We start from the raw sequence: 17,256 nt of genomic DNA on the forward strand, positions 1-17,256 counted from the left end.
GCCTGCCAAGCTACTCCTCTGCCCATGGGATTCTCCAGGCAAGAATACTGGAGTGGGTTGCATTTCCTTCTCCAGAGGATCTTTCCCACCCAGGAATCCAACCGGGGTCTCCTGCATTGCAGGCAGATTCTTTACCAACTGAGCTATGAGGGAAGCCCATATCTAACATACTTTCCTGTAAGAGATACTATTTTTGAAAGTTTAAACTCACCTTTGAGGGGAAAAGATATGGGAGGAGTCTTAGATAAAGAGCAGACAAAAGAGAAGGAAAGGACGAAGATTAGACCTAAGGGTACAAACCCCTTTGTACGGTGACGTCATAAAGGATATTTTGTGAGTGAAAAGACTGGTAGGTAAAAGATACAATATAAGCCAACTTCACCTCTCGTAAATTTAAAATTGACTATACGTGTGTCCTCACATTTCCTCTTCAAAAAATGAATCCTGTAGATTAGCAATCTGGGACTCTAACATTTACACTGATTTCCTCAGGTCTAAAAATGTTCTGTGGGAAAATATCAACTTAACTTCCAGGGGCAAACCAAGCTAGCTAAATGTATGAAGCACGGCTGCTGCTGCTGCTAAGTCACTTCAGTCGTGTCCGACTCTGCGACCCCACAGACGGCAGCCCACCAGGCTCCCCCGTCCCTGGGATTCTCCAGGCAAGAACACTGGAGTGGGATGCCATTTCCTTCTCCAATGCATGAAAGTGAAAAGTGAAAGGTAAGTCGTTCAGTCGTGTCCGACTCTTAGCGATCCCATGGACTGCAGCCTACCAGGCTCCTCCGCCCATGGGATTTTCCAGGCAAGAGTACTGGAGTCGGGTGCCATTGCCTTCTCCGATGAAGCACGGCAGCAAGCCTTATTTCGGGATTCCTTTTCAAACAGAAATTCCCGAAAGATCTCATCCGCTTACGTCATAAACGAGGAAAAAACCTGCAGAAACACAATTCCAGGTGACACAAATACCGCTAAATAGTCCCCTATCTGGAATCGGCCTGTAATAAAAGACACTTTCCGATGTTAACTCAGAACGCCTGTGGCCGGAGAAGTAGAACAGAAGGCGCCTCAGCCAAATATATAGCCCACCCGCTTCATTTTCACACTCTTATTGGGCTAGACAAGTGTCAATCAGCATGAAGCCATTGTTCTGAGTAGTGGAGGCGGGCTCTTAGCCGATAACCAACCAATTCGGTACTGTATTGGGCGGAAGAGACTCTGGTCCTGCAGCTCTCTGTTACTCTCTATGGTTCCAGGGCGAAGAAACGCGGAGATCTTCGGCTCGGAAGTGACGTAGGGGTGGCGGAGGGGCGCGAGGTTTCAAGATGGCGGTGGTTGGGTGGTTGACCGAAAGGCCGAGGTGAAGGCCCTTACGAAGTCAAACGGGCCGAGAATCGTCCCCTCCCCGCTTCTCACAGCCCCAGGAGCCCAGCAGAAGCGTGAGTGTGCGGGATCGTTCCACTCCGTTACTTCACCTTTCCCGTCCCTTCCCGGGGCCCGCGCGGTTGCCTCGGGAACGCCAGGCTCATCAGTCCCGCTCTTCTTCTCCGCCGTTGGGGTCTTCCCGATCGCGGACTAGGGGGTCTCTTGGGGCGGCGCTGCGTCCAGCGGTTAAGCGGCTGTCTTCGCCTGGGTCGGTCAGCGCCGCCTCCTGACGCTGACCGGTTGGTTGCCTTAGGCTTGCTGCTACCTCGAGTCGGGGGGTCAACCGTCGCTATGGTTTCGGCAGTTGCAAATGCTGTTGGCTTCTTTAGTGGACATGGGCTCCGTCCCTTGGGAGCCTCTTTGACTGTTGAGAGTTACCCTAAGCGATTCGTGACCCGATTTACCCATCTCCTCAGGTTTTAGACAAGACAAGTAGTGCAGACTAAGGCTCCAGTGTCCTCTGTAACTAGGTTTCATTTGTGGGAGAAGAGAGTTTAAAAAAAAAAATGAGCTTGAGGGTAATTGAGAGAGGGAAGCAAAAAAGATACAGGCCATCAAAGATGTGAGTGCTTGTATTTGTGCTAATTTTGCTTGTTTCCGCTTCCTTTCTTCCCCAATTCCAGTTTTTCTGAGAAGCAAACCCTTGACAGGGTAAATTAGTTGCGACTGGAACAGCTTTGAAGCGTTTAGCAGAAATCAAGGCAATTGGATACTTTCTGGAAGACGCATTAACTAATAAACTTGCCTGACAAAACCTTCGTGAAGGGAAGGTATAATTCTATGGTCTGCTTAAAAAAATCTACCTCATGATCTTCCCTTTCCCTCCCTTTAAAAGTGTCTGCTTTCAAAGGGAAGGATATGTATTACTCTTTCTTATTGGAAAGAGCAAAGTTTATCAGAAAGTTGTCATCCATTGGGAGTAACTAGAAGAGGTGATTATGATAGTGTCTTCCTGCGTGTGTGCTCAGTCTTGTCCAACTCTTGGCGACCCAGTGGACTGTAGCCCACCCGGCTTCTCTGTCCTGGTGATTTTTCAGGCAATAGTACTGGAGTGGGTTGCCATTTCCTCTTCTGGGGATCTGCCTTACCCACGGATCAACCCAAGTCTCTTGCATCTCCTGCACTGGCAGGCTCTTTCTTTACCACTGCGCCTCCTGGGGAACCCATAATAATTTCTTAGGTCAATTAAAGTTTTGACTTACAAAATATTTTCCCTCATATACAATTACCCCTTTCAGTTACCTTAAAAAATACGAGTCGGGAGTCAAGTAGACATCAGTAAGAAAAATTTGTATCTTGATGTTTATACAAGCTCATATAATATTTTGACTATTTGTGGTTTTATGTTTTTAAGTTTCTGCTTAAGAGTCAAGAATTATATCTGAATTGGAACTAAATCTAAATTAATAAATAGGCTTAAATTGGAGTTTTTACTGTCTTAGAGGTGATGAGAATACATGCCAAGAAACCATGGAGAAAGACAAGGGTGAGCTATTTGTCCTTGAGCCCAGATCATTACCCCCATTTCCCTTTTACTCCTTTTTCACCCTGCATATAAATAAAGGGAGAATATAAGAAAATAACAAGTGACCCTCTCATGTACATAGTGTGTGTCGTATTGCTGAAACATTCTTTGATGATTGATTTTTTCCAATGATTTTTTCCAATTGATGGGTCAGTGCTGTGATCCATAAAAGAAAGTTAATTGATGAGTTAATGATAGTAGTAATCTTGTAGTAATCTTCATACTCATTACCTTTATAAATAATAGGAATCTAATTTTTTGTGGTTGGAGAAGTTGAAGCTGTTTTTCCTGGGCATTAAGTTAAAACTAGGAAAGAACAAGGCCTTAATAAAAGAAGTTTCTTTTCAGAGATGGTCAGGAAGAAAATTTTATAAATATAAAAAGGAAGAAATTTTGTAAATTAAGGAAAAATAAGCCTTTTTGTCTTCGCAGGTTTTAGGTTTTATTTTTTAAAGAAGCAAGTAAATCAAACAACTTGTCAACATGGGGCGGAGATCCACGTCATCCACCAAAAGTGGAAAATTTATGAACCCTACAGACCAAGCCAGTAAGTGTCCATTAATGTGGAATGATGAAGAAGAGGGGTGGTAAAAATTGCTTCAGGGAGTCTATTTTATTATTTTCTTAATTGCAAGATCTGTAGTATTTGTAATTAAAGTTATCTAGTGTTCTAGTGGGCACATGATTAAAACTTTAAACATGTAACAAAAGATAGTATCCATGTTTCTAATTTGATTGACTTGCAAAATAGAATTAGCTTAAAGCCTTCTTTTTTGTATGTGACATTTTTAACAAATTGCTTTGTACGTGCTTTTTTAGTACTTAATGGCATTTTTTTCAGATTCATAGCTATTTTTTTAAGGAACTTAAAAATGTTTTGAGGCAGTTTTGGTTACCATAATTAGAAGGTTACTATTGGTATCTAGTGGAGGCAAGGAATAGTGTTAAATATCCTACAGCACACAGAGCAACCTCTGACAGTAAAAAATTACCTGTATTAAATTGGAGAAAATGCTAATGTTCAAGGCTTTAAGTTTTATATTCTCTCCCTCTCTTAAGGAAAAGAAGCTCGGAAAAGAGAATTAAAGAAGGTATGATTCCAGAAGCATCCTGTTAGACATAAGTGTAATTTGACACCTCTTATTTGAGATGAGTGGATTTAGAAACATTTCCAATTATTTGCCAGAAAAAGATTTATGCTTTTCATAAGATTTACTAAGCCACAGTACTGGGAGACTGAACTAAGTTTGTAGATAGGCTCATGATGAGTTATTGTAACATTTTTTATTTGATTACCATTCCCAGTGACTTAAATACTTTTAAAAAATGCTTCTCTTGCCATTTAACTGCTTTGTTGGAAGCTACTAAATTAGTGAATGGAAGTAAATGTGACACTAAATTTTCCTGATGATGATTTGTTAAATTTGTGGAAAGGTGTCCCCAGAATAAAAAAGGATTTATATTTTAGTATCATGCCTTAACACACTGAGAGAACCTAGCTTTTCAGTAGTTTTCAACTGTTCATTCTTGTTTCTATTGCTGGCATTAAATTTTGCAAAACATATCTTTTTGTCTAAATTGGAAATATCTGGGGGAATAAAAAAATGATATTACTCCTGTTTCTGGTGGTTGAAACAAGTGATCAGAAACAAAGAAGTTCAACTTCAGTTTAAATGGATTTTTGAGACACATTGACATGAAAACTCAGGGGTATTCAGCTTCTGCAAATTGTGCTCTTTTTTCTTTTTTTTTGAAGAACAAAAAACAGCGCATGATGGTACGAGCTGCAGTTTTAAAGATGAAGGATCCCAAACAAATTATCCGGGACATGGAAAAATTGGATGAAATGGGTAAGATTTTGTAAAGGGATGGATTTTATAGCAGAGATAATAGTCTGATACATAGAGATAGGCAGTTAATGAGTGAAGCAGAACAGATACAAGAATTACAGAAAAAAGCATGATAGCACATGATGCTTGGATTTAGTTTTAGTGTTAGAAAAACAAAATGGAGTGAAGGGCTGTTACCAACTTGAAATCTCATCTAGAATAAGAGGGAAGCCATTATTTAGCTTTAGCTAATTGTTCTTTATAAGATAACAAAAGCCCAGTTTGGCCAGTTCATTTTTTTAAGAGAAGACTAAGTCTGCTTTTTGAAATCACCTTGGGCTTTTTTGTTTTGGGTTTCAATGTTGGCAGCTACCATGTAAATCTCAATATTGGGCCACCATGAATGTGTCTGTTGCCCCTCTTTTCCAATAGATGATCCAAAGATAAATGACTACTTAGTAAGGATATAGAAGAAATAAAATACTTAAAATCACATTTAAAAAAATATCCTATTAGAATTTCTTCCTTTGTTGCGTTTAGTTCAGTTCAGTCACTCAGTCGTGTCCGACTCTGCGACCCCATGAATCAGCACGCCAGGCGTCCCTGAGTGAACCATCTCCCGGAGTTCACTCAAACTCGGGTCCATCGAGTTGATGATGCCATCCAGCCATCTCATCCTCTGTCGTCCCCTTTTCCTCCTGCCCTCAATCCATTTCAGCTTTAGTATCATTCCTTATATAGGATAATTTTATCTAGTCTCATCACGTGCATCTTCAGTATCACTGCTTTGTCATTACTGGAATCCATATGAAATAGCTGCATGTTGTCTTTTCTTGTATCTGAGTTGCTTGAGAATCATCTGTGATGCTGCCACTGGAAGTTCTATTCTAACTCACAGAGAAGTTCCTTTAGTTTAAAAAACCTCTTCAAAACAGAATGCAGTTTTACCAAGTCCCAAAGATTGTATAACATATTTATTTAACCCTTATTTCCTTATTTATATACTTTATACTTACAGGTATGAAAGGAAAAAAGTTTTCGAAAGTATTTTTAACAGATTACAATTAATTAAAAGTAGGAGTCCAGAATGGCGTAGAGTGACTTTGCTGCTGCTGCTAAGTCGTTTCAGTCGTGTCCGACTCTGTGTGACCCCGTACACGGCAGCCCATCAGGCTCCCCCGTCCCTGGGATTCTCCAGGCAAGAGCACTGGAGTGGGTTGCCATTTCCTTCTCCAATGCAGGAAAGTGACTAGGTAGTTATAAATAATACAGAGGACGAGTCACAAAATGGATTCCATATTCAACCCATTCTGTTAACTTGAGAACAAGTGGGGTTTTTAATTTTCCTTTTTTTTAGTAGTTTTCAAACATCCAAAAATAGTCTAATTAACTCCATAGTTTTCAGCTGTCAAGTTTTTGCCAATTCTGCCTTCTGTCCCTGCATTTTTTTTTTAATTGCATGTTGAAAGAATCTTTACAAGTTTTGTTTACAAAGGTTTCCATACAGGTTTCGTGATTTGCCCCAAAAAACAGATAGCGAGTGAAAGAGCTGCAGTGAAACTTCTGAGTGATGAATTAACTGGGGTTCCAAAAAAATCCAGTTATGTGGGGTTGTGGTATTAAAAGCTTTCTCAAATAATGTGGCAGATACTGAAGCCAGCCTGGGCAAGAGTTCTGGGTCAGACTGCATCATCTCACATCTCTCCCAGTTCAGTTATAACTGATTCCACTTGTTGCCTCTAGTCTAAATACTGGTAGGGACAGTTGCTTTCCCTGGCATGTCAGGATATTTACCTATTAAATGACCCCAAATTGTGTATTAATAACTTAGGTTTAATCTTCACTTTCCCGACAGCTCTTTTGAGTGGGTGTATTGTCCCTCCTTTACAGGTGAGGAAGCTTAGGCACAGAGACATTACCTTTCTCAAGGTTACACTGTTCGGAAGGGGCACAGCTGGGATTTAAAGTTAAACACAGCACTTTCATGAATCACACTAGGAATAGTGTGGTTTGAGACCACACTTCTGATTTTGAATATATCATCAAAGTGTTAATAAGATTTAAGAAAGACAATAAGTAAGCTTGTGAATCTTTAAGAAAAAGGAGGAAGGAACACTAGTCATCAGAACTCTATTATAATTTATAAAATTCAATATAAACTAATTTAAACAGAAAAAAGTGTTCCTTGACTCCCATAATTGGGAAATCCTGGAGGGAAGTGGGCCTCAAAAACCCAAATATTTTGAGCAAGACTGTCCATCTGTCTGACCTAGTGAATTTCTTAGATAGAAGGTGGAATATGTGGTGGAATTAGTGATGGTTGAGAGATGAAGCCATAAACAGCTGTAGGTTTATTTTATTTCTACTTGTGAGAGCTTCTCTCCCGTATTTAAAGTCTCAGAAAAGGATCTGGTCCCAATATGGCTTATGTCCAGTTGATCTCTGAGTCAGTCACTGGCAAGGGAGATGGAGGGAGGCAGGTATGGTTGACCAGGCAGACCTGGGAGTCCTGTGCTAATCCAGTCCCTTTTGGTCCCTCTTGGAGACGTGAAAGTAAGTTCCATGTTGAACACACCAGAAGAGAAAGGTTTAAGTAGCTCAACAAGGAACACTAACTCATATAATAGTTGAGTGGTGAGCCAGATACCAGTTTATGTTTGCTTGATTGTGAAGTAGTTGATGTCCCCATTTTCCAGATGAAGAAGCTGAAGATCAGAGAGTTTAAGTGCGCAGGATCTCAGAATTAAATACAGACCCAGTGTAGTGTGTAAGCCCAGGCCTATAGTTGTTGATATACTAACAGCTGTATCAGGTTGTTAGCATAAAGGAATGAAAATTGATTTTTATTACAGTGATAATAAAGTCAATTAGGTGACACTTCTTAGGAAAGGAAGTAAAATTAATAGCCATTTTAAAGGGATGAAATTTCAATAAACTGTTCTGTTCTTTTTTGACAAGAATATATCTGGTGTCTAAATCTCTTTTTGAAAAATTTTAACATATAAGTGTATTTTTAATAAATGATGTTATCTGTTGAAGTTACTTTTTTGTGTTTAATGCCATAATCTGCTTTTTTTCCTCTCAGAGTTTAACCCAGTGCAGCAGCCACAGTTAAATGAGAAAGTGCTGAAAGACAAGCGTAAAAAGCTACGTGAAACATTTGAACGTATTCTACGACTCTATGAGAAAGAGAATCCAGATATTTACAAAGAATTGAGAAAGTTAGAGGTAGAATATGAACAGAAGAGGGCTCAACTTAGCCAGTATTTTGATGCTGTCAAGGTAATCACGTTTCTTTTGAAAGCTAAACTAAAATTTTATAGTTAGACTTACTCTTAAAGTTGATAATGGGAGACTTGATGATGTTGAACCTCCTCCTCTTGTCAGACTAAACATATATCTATCCCATTGGCCAGCAAATCTAAACCTATGTGTTTATACAAGAGAACTTGATCTACCTGCCACTACAGCAATAGCTGGAGTGGAAACAGCCCAGCTACCCATTAATAAGATAACAGATAAACTGTTACATTTTCATAAAATTAAATGCTACTCAGTAATAAAAAGGAATGATCAGCTAATAATCCAGAAAACATGAGGTAAAAATTTTAATGGCTAAATCTCAAAAACATACTATCCTTTCTTCATGATTGTGATTCCGTTTATTTGAAATTCTATACCAGGCAAAGCTAATTTATGGAGGAAAAATTTGTATCAGCAGCAGCCTTGGGATAGTGTTAAGGATTGATTGGGAAGGAGTATGAGATTATATGCATTTGTCAAAATTCACTGAATTTATACATTTCATTGTAAATTTTGCCTCAAGATAAAAATGTTTTTAAAAAATGATTTAATTTGGTAAAGTAGGTAGCATGGGTCCCATTTTACAGATAAGGAAGCTAAGGTTACTTACTTTGTCATACAGCTTGTTTGTGACAGAAATTCAATAGCAGCAGGCTAATTTTAGAGTCCAAGTACTACCACTGAATACATACTATCCTGAAGTTTCAACTTACTGACAATCTTAAAAATGTTGACTTGGCTTTCTATCTTTGTTTCTTAAGATACTTAATGTTAGGTGGAAAGCAAATCCAGGTAATGAAACAGCTGATGTAGAGTTTGTGGTGTTGAGTTGGGGGATTACTCTTACCGACTGGAAGATTCTCTATTTCAGAATGCCCAGCATGTGGAAGTGGAGAGTATTCCTCTGCCAGATATGCCGCATGCTCCTTCCAACATCTTGATCCAGGACATTCCACTTCCTGGGGCCCAGCCACCCTCCATCCTTAAGAAGACCTCAGCCTATGGGTAAGGAAGTGGTAACAGAACCAAATAGTGTATAGTAAAAGCACCTTTTGACCGTCCGTGCCAGATTATTGCAGTGGAAAGTAAAGGACAGTGGGGATATAAGCAGTTCTCCTTTGGTTAGATAGGACCTGAGAGCTCCTTTAAAAACTGTTTAGAAGAGGAAGTGTATATCTCATTACTGGTAACGTGATCGCTGTAAATTTTCTTTACAGACCTCCAACTCGGGCAGTTTCTATACTTCCTCTTCTTGGACATGGCGTTCCACGTTTGCCCCCTGGCAGGAAACCTCCAGGTCCTCCCCCAGGCCCACCTCCTCCTCAAGTCTTACAAATGTATGGCCGCAAAGTGGGCTTTGCCCTAGATCTTCCGACTCGTAGGCGAGATGAAGACATGTTATATAGTCCTGAACTTGGTAAGGAGTGACTGACTATTCCTTTTGCTCTTAGAACCTTTCCACTGTCACTTTTAATTTAGCTGTATAGCATCTTGTTCACCACCCTCAGAACTTGGGAAATAAATGAGGCTACCCTGTACATACCAACAGATGGATAAATAAATCATAGATCTACTCAGGAAAACAGCATGCATAAGGAAATACAGAGATGTCTGTTGTATTTTAAATTAGACTTTCCTTGAAGATACCACTCTTACATCAGTACCTTAAAAATTGGGTAACTTGTATACTTGTTTCCCATTTAGCTTTATTTTCATTCGACTAGAACATCCTTATGTACAGTTAAATTGATTGTGTATGTGCATGTCTTTATAGAGCTTTCTGAGTGGAATTTGTTTTCAATTTTGAAGCTTTAAAAAAATCTTACATTATAAAAAAGGAAAATTTAAAACTATTGTCAAGTGGAAATATTGTTAGACTATATGAATAGCTAAGTTCATACAGAAAAATTTTAATCAGGTTATTCTGAGTCAAATAGCCTGGCTTTCTGTATTTGGGGGTGCCGTATAGGATCCAGCTATGTAACTTGCTCCTGGCTCCCTCCTCCCTTTCCAGCTCAGCGGGGTCATGACGATGATGTTTCTAGCACCAGTGAAGATGATGGCTATCCTGAAGACATGGACCAGGATAAGCATGACGACAGTACTGATGACAGTGACAGTGACAGATCAGATGGAGAAAGTGAAGGGGATGAATTTGTGCACCGTGATGACACTGAGAGAGAAAACAATGAAGAAAAAAAGTCAGGTATGTGAAGAGGAAAGTTTCATGGGATTAAGCAATAAAAAGCACACAAGCTAAAGGTCTTGATATATTAGTGGATCCATGAAAGTAATTGTGAGTGCCTTGAAAGGAGGATCAGTGCTCCATTCATCTTTGTAGCTCCAAAGTCTCAACGTTGTTGACACACAGTAAGTACCTGGTGGATATTTGTGAGAGGAAAAAAAAGCTGAGCTGTGTATGTGATTTAAAAAAAAGTCTACATAGTAAAGTCCACTTTTGGGGAAAAAGCAAAAAGATGGCCTAACGTGATTATGTGTAGGAAGAAAACCATATTCACCTGATTGTTTTCTAATGAGTCTGTTTACATATCTATGTTTGAGTCCTTTATATTATTCTATGTTCATGCAATCCTAAGTGAACAAGAACCATAGTTAAAGATACACCTGTGAGTGGAGTCATGATTTAATGGAAACGTCATACTTAAAATGTATGTTATCTGTTTATTATAAGTTCAGACTGAGCTACATGTACTTTGCTATGTCATTCATTAAGGAAATTTTATAAAATGTACCATCTGTCATATTCCAGTAGCCTTGGAGCTTCTTTTGTAATTGATTTGGAGTCTTCAAAACAGTATTTATATATATTACTGATATTGCAGTATTGATAAGGATAAAATTTTCTCCAGATATTCCTTAAATCATGGTTGCAAACCAGAAAGCTAGTTTAAAGAGGTAGATAGAACTGGTAGTGAAAAATGGTAGACACTTAGGTAAGAAGTGGTACTGAAAGGCAGAAAGTCGCTAGAGCCACACCAGTTCCCTTTTTCTCTAGACTGTGGTCATTTGCCTCAATTTCCTCTTTTTGGACCAACTGGTTTCTTTATATATTGAATGATAATGAATACGAATATTAATATATTCACTGATGCACATGTGTTGGAAATGGTTATCCTAACTATGACTTGACATTCAGCTAATAATTGAGTTTTTACTATGTACAAAGTATTTTTCTAGACACTAAGAATGCGGAGTAAACAAAACTAAAGCCTGCCTACGTAGAACTTCTATCCTGCTGTAAATGTTTACCATCTAAGAATAAGAACATTCCTACACCATTTAGCATCTTTAGGTGTCTGGTAGAGAGCCTTTGTCAGGTTAAGGAGTTCCCTTCTAGTCTAAGTTTGCTAAGAGGTTTTATTATAAATACTTTTTAATCATCTCTTGGGATATTGTAAATGATTTTTCTTTCTTTAAGCTGTTTATTGTAATGAATTACATTCATGGCTTTTCTAATGTTAAATCATTTTTGCATTTCTGGGACCAACCCTATATGTTAATGAAGTTATTTTCTTTTAAAACACTGTCAAATTCAATTTGCTTATGTTTTATGTTGGCCAGCAGGTTTGTTTTGGTATGTGGGTTATGCTAGCTTCAAGTTCTGGATAGCACTCCATCTTTTCCTGTGCCCTTTTATAGGAAATTCCTGTAACTTAACATTTGGCTGAATTTCCTTGTAAAGTTATTGGGCCAGGTGCCTTTGAGGAACTTGATCTTTGACTACCCATTTTAATTTCTATTGTCTGATCTTGTCACCCCTTTGGCCAGTTGTAAATAACATTTTTCTAGAAAATTATCAATTACTTTAATCTGCATGTTCAGTTTTATTGGCATAAAGTTTTTAGTAGTAGTGGCTCAGTCGGTAAAGAATCCTGCAATGCAGGAGACCTGGGTTCAGTCCCAGGGTTGGGAAGATCCCCTGGAGAAGGAAATGGCAACCCACTCCAGTATTCTTGTCTGGAGAATTCCATGGACGGAGGAGCCTGGTGGGCTACAGTCCATGGGGTCTCAAAGAGTTGGACACGACTGAGTGACTTAACACTTTCACTTTCAACTTTAAAATCACTGTAGCATGTATTTACCACCAGTGGGCATTTGATTTACTATCTTTAATATAGCTCTTGTCTTTTTGCCAAGTAGTGGGAAGCAGTTATAGCTAGTGTTTAGTGTATTTGTTTATAGTAAACAAATACTGAATTTTGTTGATCCTTTCCCTTCTCTGATCCTTTAGGTCTGAGTGTACGGTTTGCAGATATGCCTGGAAAATCTAGGAAGAAGAAGAAGAAGAACATGAAGGAGCTGACTCCTCTCCAAGCCATGATGCTTCGAATGGCAGGTGAGTCATGGAAAGAACAGTGATTGGTATTTCCTCCTGCCAGTTGCTTTACACACATTTTTCTATTCAATATCTCAGCAATCAAGTATTAAATTCTTGTTTTTCAAAAGTCAAGATTTGGCGACAGTGAGGTAAGCTGCCTAAAGTTAGCCAGCCAGTAAGTAGTTGGACTGGCATTTAAGTCCAGGTCTGTCTTGTTCTAAAACTTGGACTCTTTTGCACTCTGCTGCCTTAATATGAATGAGAAGAATGCTACTATATTCTTGGCATATCTGAATATTCTGTTGAAGGAGACTGGTTGTTAGTTTTAAGAAAGCATTTATTGATTATGTGTTGTAGGCATCGCTCTTTCACAGGCTGTAAAATATGAATCTGCTCCATTTGTCTGGTTTCAAATTTCTTTCAGGTCAGGAAATCCCTGAGGAGGGACGAGAAGTGGAGGAATTTTCAGAGGAAGATGATGAAGATTCGGATGATTCTGAAGCAGAAAAGCAATCACAGAAACAGCATAAGGAGGAATCTCTCTCTGATGGCACATCTGCAGCTTCCCAGCAGCAAGCCCCTCCACAGTCTGTTCCTCCATCTCAGATACAAGCACCCCCCATGCCAGGACCACCTCCGCTTGGACCGCCACCTGCTCCACCTTTACGGCCACCTGGACCACCTACAGGCCTTCCTCCTGGACCACCTCCAGGCAAGTACTTACATCCTATAAATAAATAAGCCTAAATGTGGTTACAGTGAAGTTATTCCAGAAAGTAGACATCATTAGTAGTAATGATTTCTGGTTTCCTGCTAGTGTAATTTTCTAAGAAATCAAGATTCTCCAAGGATATACACAACTTGCTCATTCATAACAACACTGTTTGTAAGTCATAGAACTTGTGACAGCTGTCTCTTTCTTCAGAGCTCTTCTTTTTCAGAGTTTATCAGTTCTGATATTAGCAGTTTAGCAAGCAGAAACTGGAATATGTAACTGAGGGTTTGTTTAGAATTACTCTTTAGTATGCTGAGTTGACCCAGTTCTTAGTTGGTTGTGAACATGACTAGGGCACAGTAGATGCTACTGCATATCCTTCTTTGGTTGGGAGTTATTGGATGTTAGTGTAATCTGTATAGTTAGAGACTGAAGTCATCAGTATTAATGAGGTCTTCAGCTTAAAAGTATAATAAGTTAATTTACAGTTTGAAACAACATATAAAAAACTTACTGGCCAATTATGACTTTTAGTCCGATAATCTGCCAGTTAAGTCTTCAGTTGAGTTCATTCTCTGACTAGTGCAAAGCAAAATTACATATCCTATGACATTCTCAGTGGTCTTTGTATATCTTAATGAGTTTCAGAGGATCCTTAAAGCACCATGCTTTTCATACTGCATTTTCAGCTTATGTTGGAGCCAATTAAGACATGTCATCTTTGTGTATCTCTAGCCCAGCAGAGCTGTGGTTTAAAATGTTTTGTGTTAGGACTGGGAAATAAAGAGAAATGGACCATAATAAATTTTGAAGTTATCTGATGTTAAGTTAAAGTGAAATCACATCTCAGTTATCTTACGCCACAATTACTACTTCAGATATATTTGTTTGATGTTAACTACGCACTTTTCTCGTTTCAGGAGCTCCTCCGTTCCTGAGACCACCTGGAATGCCAGGACTCCGAGGGCCTCTGCCCCGCCTTTTACCTCCAGGCCCACCACCCGGTCGACCCCCTGGCCCTCCTCCTGGCCCACCCCCAGGTCTGCCTCCTGGCCCTCCTCCTCGGGGACCCCCACCACGGCTACCTCCCCCGGCACCTCCAGGTGAAGCTTTGCTTTCTGTGACAAAAATCTGTCTACTATGTATTTCATTTGTCCTAAGACATTTTCACATTTCAGTATCCTGAAATCAAGCGGTATCTTAAAATGGTGTTTTTAAACTGCTTTTGGCCTAGGTAGAAGTTGAGTTCTTCCCAGTGGTATTTGAATTGGATGCTGTCACAGAGGGGACTTTTCCTTGCCAGAGAACACTTTGGATTAAATTGTTCATTTCAGATTTTTTTAGGACTACACTTAGAGTTGTAAAGTCATTCTATACATCTGCATGGGTATCAAGTTTACAGTCACAAGGGGAAGTTTTTTTTCTTCCATTCTCTCTACCCAGTGTCAAAGTTAGATAGGCAAATTTCCTTTGATCTTATATGTGGCAGGTATATTTCTGGTTTACTACATTGATTGTCTTAATTTAATGTAAAGGTCTCCTTTTAAGCTCCTCAGCTTGTTCTTGGACATTTTTTTCTCTCTCAGTGGTATATGGAATAATTACAAGTGTGTATAAGCAATAGTGTCCTAGGTTGAGGAAATTTGGTACTTTATTCTCAGTCTAAAAGGGGGTACTTGGAGAAAATTAACCTGCACTTCCTGGTGAATAATAATGGTATGTCCAAACCATTAGTAAGACATGAATTCTTTTCCAGTAATGGTGACATTTTATGATTAGTCAGATTTTCTCATTCCAGCATTAAAATTGTATTTCCTGCCCATTCAGCTACATTTTAAGGGGGAGGAGTATTGTGTAAATCAGTAAATAACGCATGGGAATCAAATCCCAACCTTGGTTTGATAGCATCTGCACTGTACAGATGGAATAGAATCTTAGGTTGTCAAATTACAGATTCAGCCATCTTAAGATCATATTTGAAAACAGTTGGTATTGTTACTTTTACTTTATAGTTTAAAGTAGTACATTATTAAGAGAGGAGGAAAACATAAGAATTGGGATACAGATGGAAGGTGAATACTATTTTACAAAAAAATAGTCTTTACTATCAAAATATATTCCTGAGTTTCAGATAGCAGGCAGTATGATTTATTTTCTACAAATTGTCCATTTCAAGAAATTGTCAGCCTGTGTTTGTAAAGTCCTTAATAGTAGTTAAATTTTATTATTGTGTTCTCCTTTGTCTAGGTATCCCTCCACCCCGTCCTGGCATGATGCGCCCACCTCTGGTGCCTCCTCTTGGACCTGCCCCACCAGGGCTCTTCCCACCAGCTCCCTTACCCAACCCTGGTGTTCTAAGTGCTCCCCCCAACTTGATCCAGAGACCCAAGGCGGATGACACAAGCGCAGCCACCATCGAGAAGAAAGCCACGGCAACCATCAGTGCCAAGCCACAGATCACTAATCCCAAGGCAGAGATCACACGATTTGTGCCGACCGCACTGCGGGTGCGTCGGGAGAATAAAGGGGCTGCTGCTGCTCCGCAGAGGAAGTCGGAGGATGATTCTGCTGTGCCTCTTGCCAAAACAGCACCCAAATCTGGCCCATCTGTTCCCGTGTCGGTGCAGACTAAGGACGATGTCTATGAGGCTTTCATGAAAGAGATGGAAGGGCTGCTGTGACAGCTTTGGATAGCTAGATCAGGCTTCTATTCACATCAGTGGTTCATGGAGAAAGAGGCTCTTACTCAGCTTAGGTGGAAGAGTTGCTTTCACTGTCAGGGTATTTTTAATTTCATTTCAAGGAATATCTTAAAGTTTAGCCTTGTTCAGAATTTACTGCATATAAAAGAGAGGGTATTTCATGCAAAATAAATTGGTTATTGAATCAGTGCTGCTAATAACATCCATCCCCTTTCATACCATCATTTTCATCAGATTTCTTCCCCCACTCCAATTCTTTGAAACTTGTGATCAAGGGGAACCTTGTTATTTGTTTTGGCTCTCTTATTGTGTGCTGTGGGCACTGGAGTAGAGATTTCTTGAAAAACCAGTTTATTTCACCCCCATCTTGCCTTTCATGTTTGAGTTATTTTTAATATTTTCTTGTAAATATTTTGTAATATTGTAGTGAAATGGATCACAATGTCATTTCCTAATACAAAGCGATATATGTGGGAAGAAAATGTACAATTCTTCGATTAAAATTCCCACTGATCTAAACTTTGAGTGTTCCATGGAATAAATAAATAAATGTTCTACACCAGGATATCTTCTGTCTTACTGACAATGTATAAACATAATAACTTTTATGGACAGAAAAGCAAGTGTTTAAAACTTGGGTTTTAAGGAACTGCCATTTCTGGTATGGAATATGGAAAGAGAATTTTATTGAAAATGGTTAGAACTAAGCTTTAACTTTAAAGGATAAAGAAGAGATAATTATTTTCCTTTAGGATTATTATATATTGGCTTAGGAAGTTGAGAGGTTTTATTGCTAAGAAGAGGAGTCTTATTCTCAAAGATTACTTACTTTTCCAGAGCTCTGTGAATGGATGGATATCTTTTGAATAGCAAAAAGTTCTCTTAAATCATTTCTAAGCTATTAGATAGCTAGAAAAGGCTACTGCTATTGCTGTTTTTGAATTTGTCACTTCTGTGAGCTTTTGTTATTAAAAGCACAGAAAATGAATAAGAATGCTTAATGCTTTTAATTTGCATTGGTATTTTCTTTACAAAGTGCTAATATCTATCCAGTAATACTGGGGAATGACTTCCACGGATATTTTCCCCATTTTACTGGTGAAGGTATTGGTGTTAAAGGACTCATGTCCAGAGACCCGAAGTGTGTCTTATACACAAGGAGACACACGCCATATATATACACATGTGAGACAATGTACGCATTGTGTTTAGGCGAGGCATACCTGATTCTTTGCATAGTATCGTAAATGTCTTTCATGTGTATCTCATCAAAAATTGGTTGTATCCTAAAAAAGGTAGAACAATAATAAGACTTTTTACAACTGAGTTCTTTGATAGATTTAAAATATTTGTCCTGAGATCTTTTCTGTATGTGACTGAGAAGTTGTTATTTCAAATTAAAGCAGATCCTGCCAGAG

The 17,256-nt window shown here is 39.0% G+C and overlaps 1 protein-coding gene across 5 annotated transcripts; it reads left to right on the forward strand.

The window, feature by feature from the left end:
* Window positions 1-1,300: 1,300 nt before the first annotated feature.
* On the forward strand, window positions 1,301-16,832 carry WBP11 (WW domain binding protein 11). 5 transcript variants are annotated; one of them, XM_070790031.1, is made up of 13 exons: window positions 1,305-1,439; window positions 2,049-2,195; window positions 3,383-3,497; window positions 4,010-4,041; window positions 4,707-4,800; window positions 7,865-8,061; window positions 8,954-9,087; window positions 9,300-9,499; window positions 10,097-10,288; window positions 12,335-12,439; window positions 12,846-13,133; window positions 14,057-14,239; window positions 15,384-16,832. In XM_070790031.1, the coding sequence occupies exons 3-13, from the start codon at window positions 3,434-3,436 to the stop codon at window positions 15,815-15,817; spliced, it is 1,923 nt and encodes a 640-aa protein (XP_070646132.1). In that variant the 5' UTR covers window positions 1,305-1,439; window positions 2,049-2,195; window positions 3,383-3,433; the 3' UTR covers window positions 15,818-16,832. The 5 variants fall into 5 exon arrangements, with proteins under 5 accessions (XP_070646133.1, XP_070646132.1, XP_070646134.1 ...); XM_070790033.1 differs by having other exon boundaries at window positions 1,315-1,445; XM_070790032.1 differs by lacking the exon at window positions 2,049-2,195 and having other exon boundaries at window positions 1,301-1,439.
* Window positions 16,833-17,256: the final 424 nt, after the last annotated feature.

The sequence above is a fragment of the Bos indicus genome, chromosome 5, assembly GCF_029378745.1.
Source record: "Bos indicus isolate NIAB-ARS_2022 breed Sahiwal x Tharparkar chromosome 5, NIAB-ARS_B.indTharparkar_mat_pri_1.0, whole genome shotgun sequence".
Taxonomy (NCBI): domain Eukaryota; kingdom Metazoa; phylum Chordata; class Mammalia; order Artiodactyla; family Bovidae; genus Bos; species Bos indicus.

Excerpts from the sequence above, each read along its gene's own strand:
- WBP11 (XM_070790032.1), top strand. The coding sequence starts at position 3,434 with ATGGGGCGGAGATCCACGTCATCCACCAAAAGTGGAAAATTTATGAAC. Across the intron at positions 4,801-7,864 it reads GGAAAAATTGGATGAAATGG|AGTTTAACCCAGTGCAGCAG; the intron begins GTAAGATTTTGT and ends TTTTCCTCTCAG. Across the intron at positions 14,240-15,383 it reads ACCTCCCCCGGCACCTCCAG|GTATCCCTCCACCCCGTCCT; the intron begins GTGAAGCTTTGC and ends TCCTTTGTCTAG.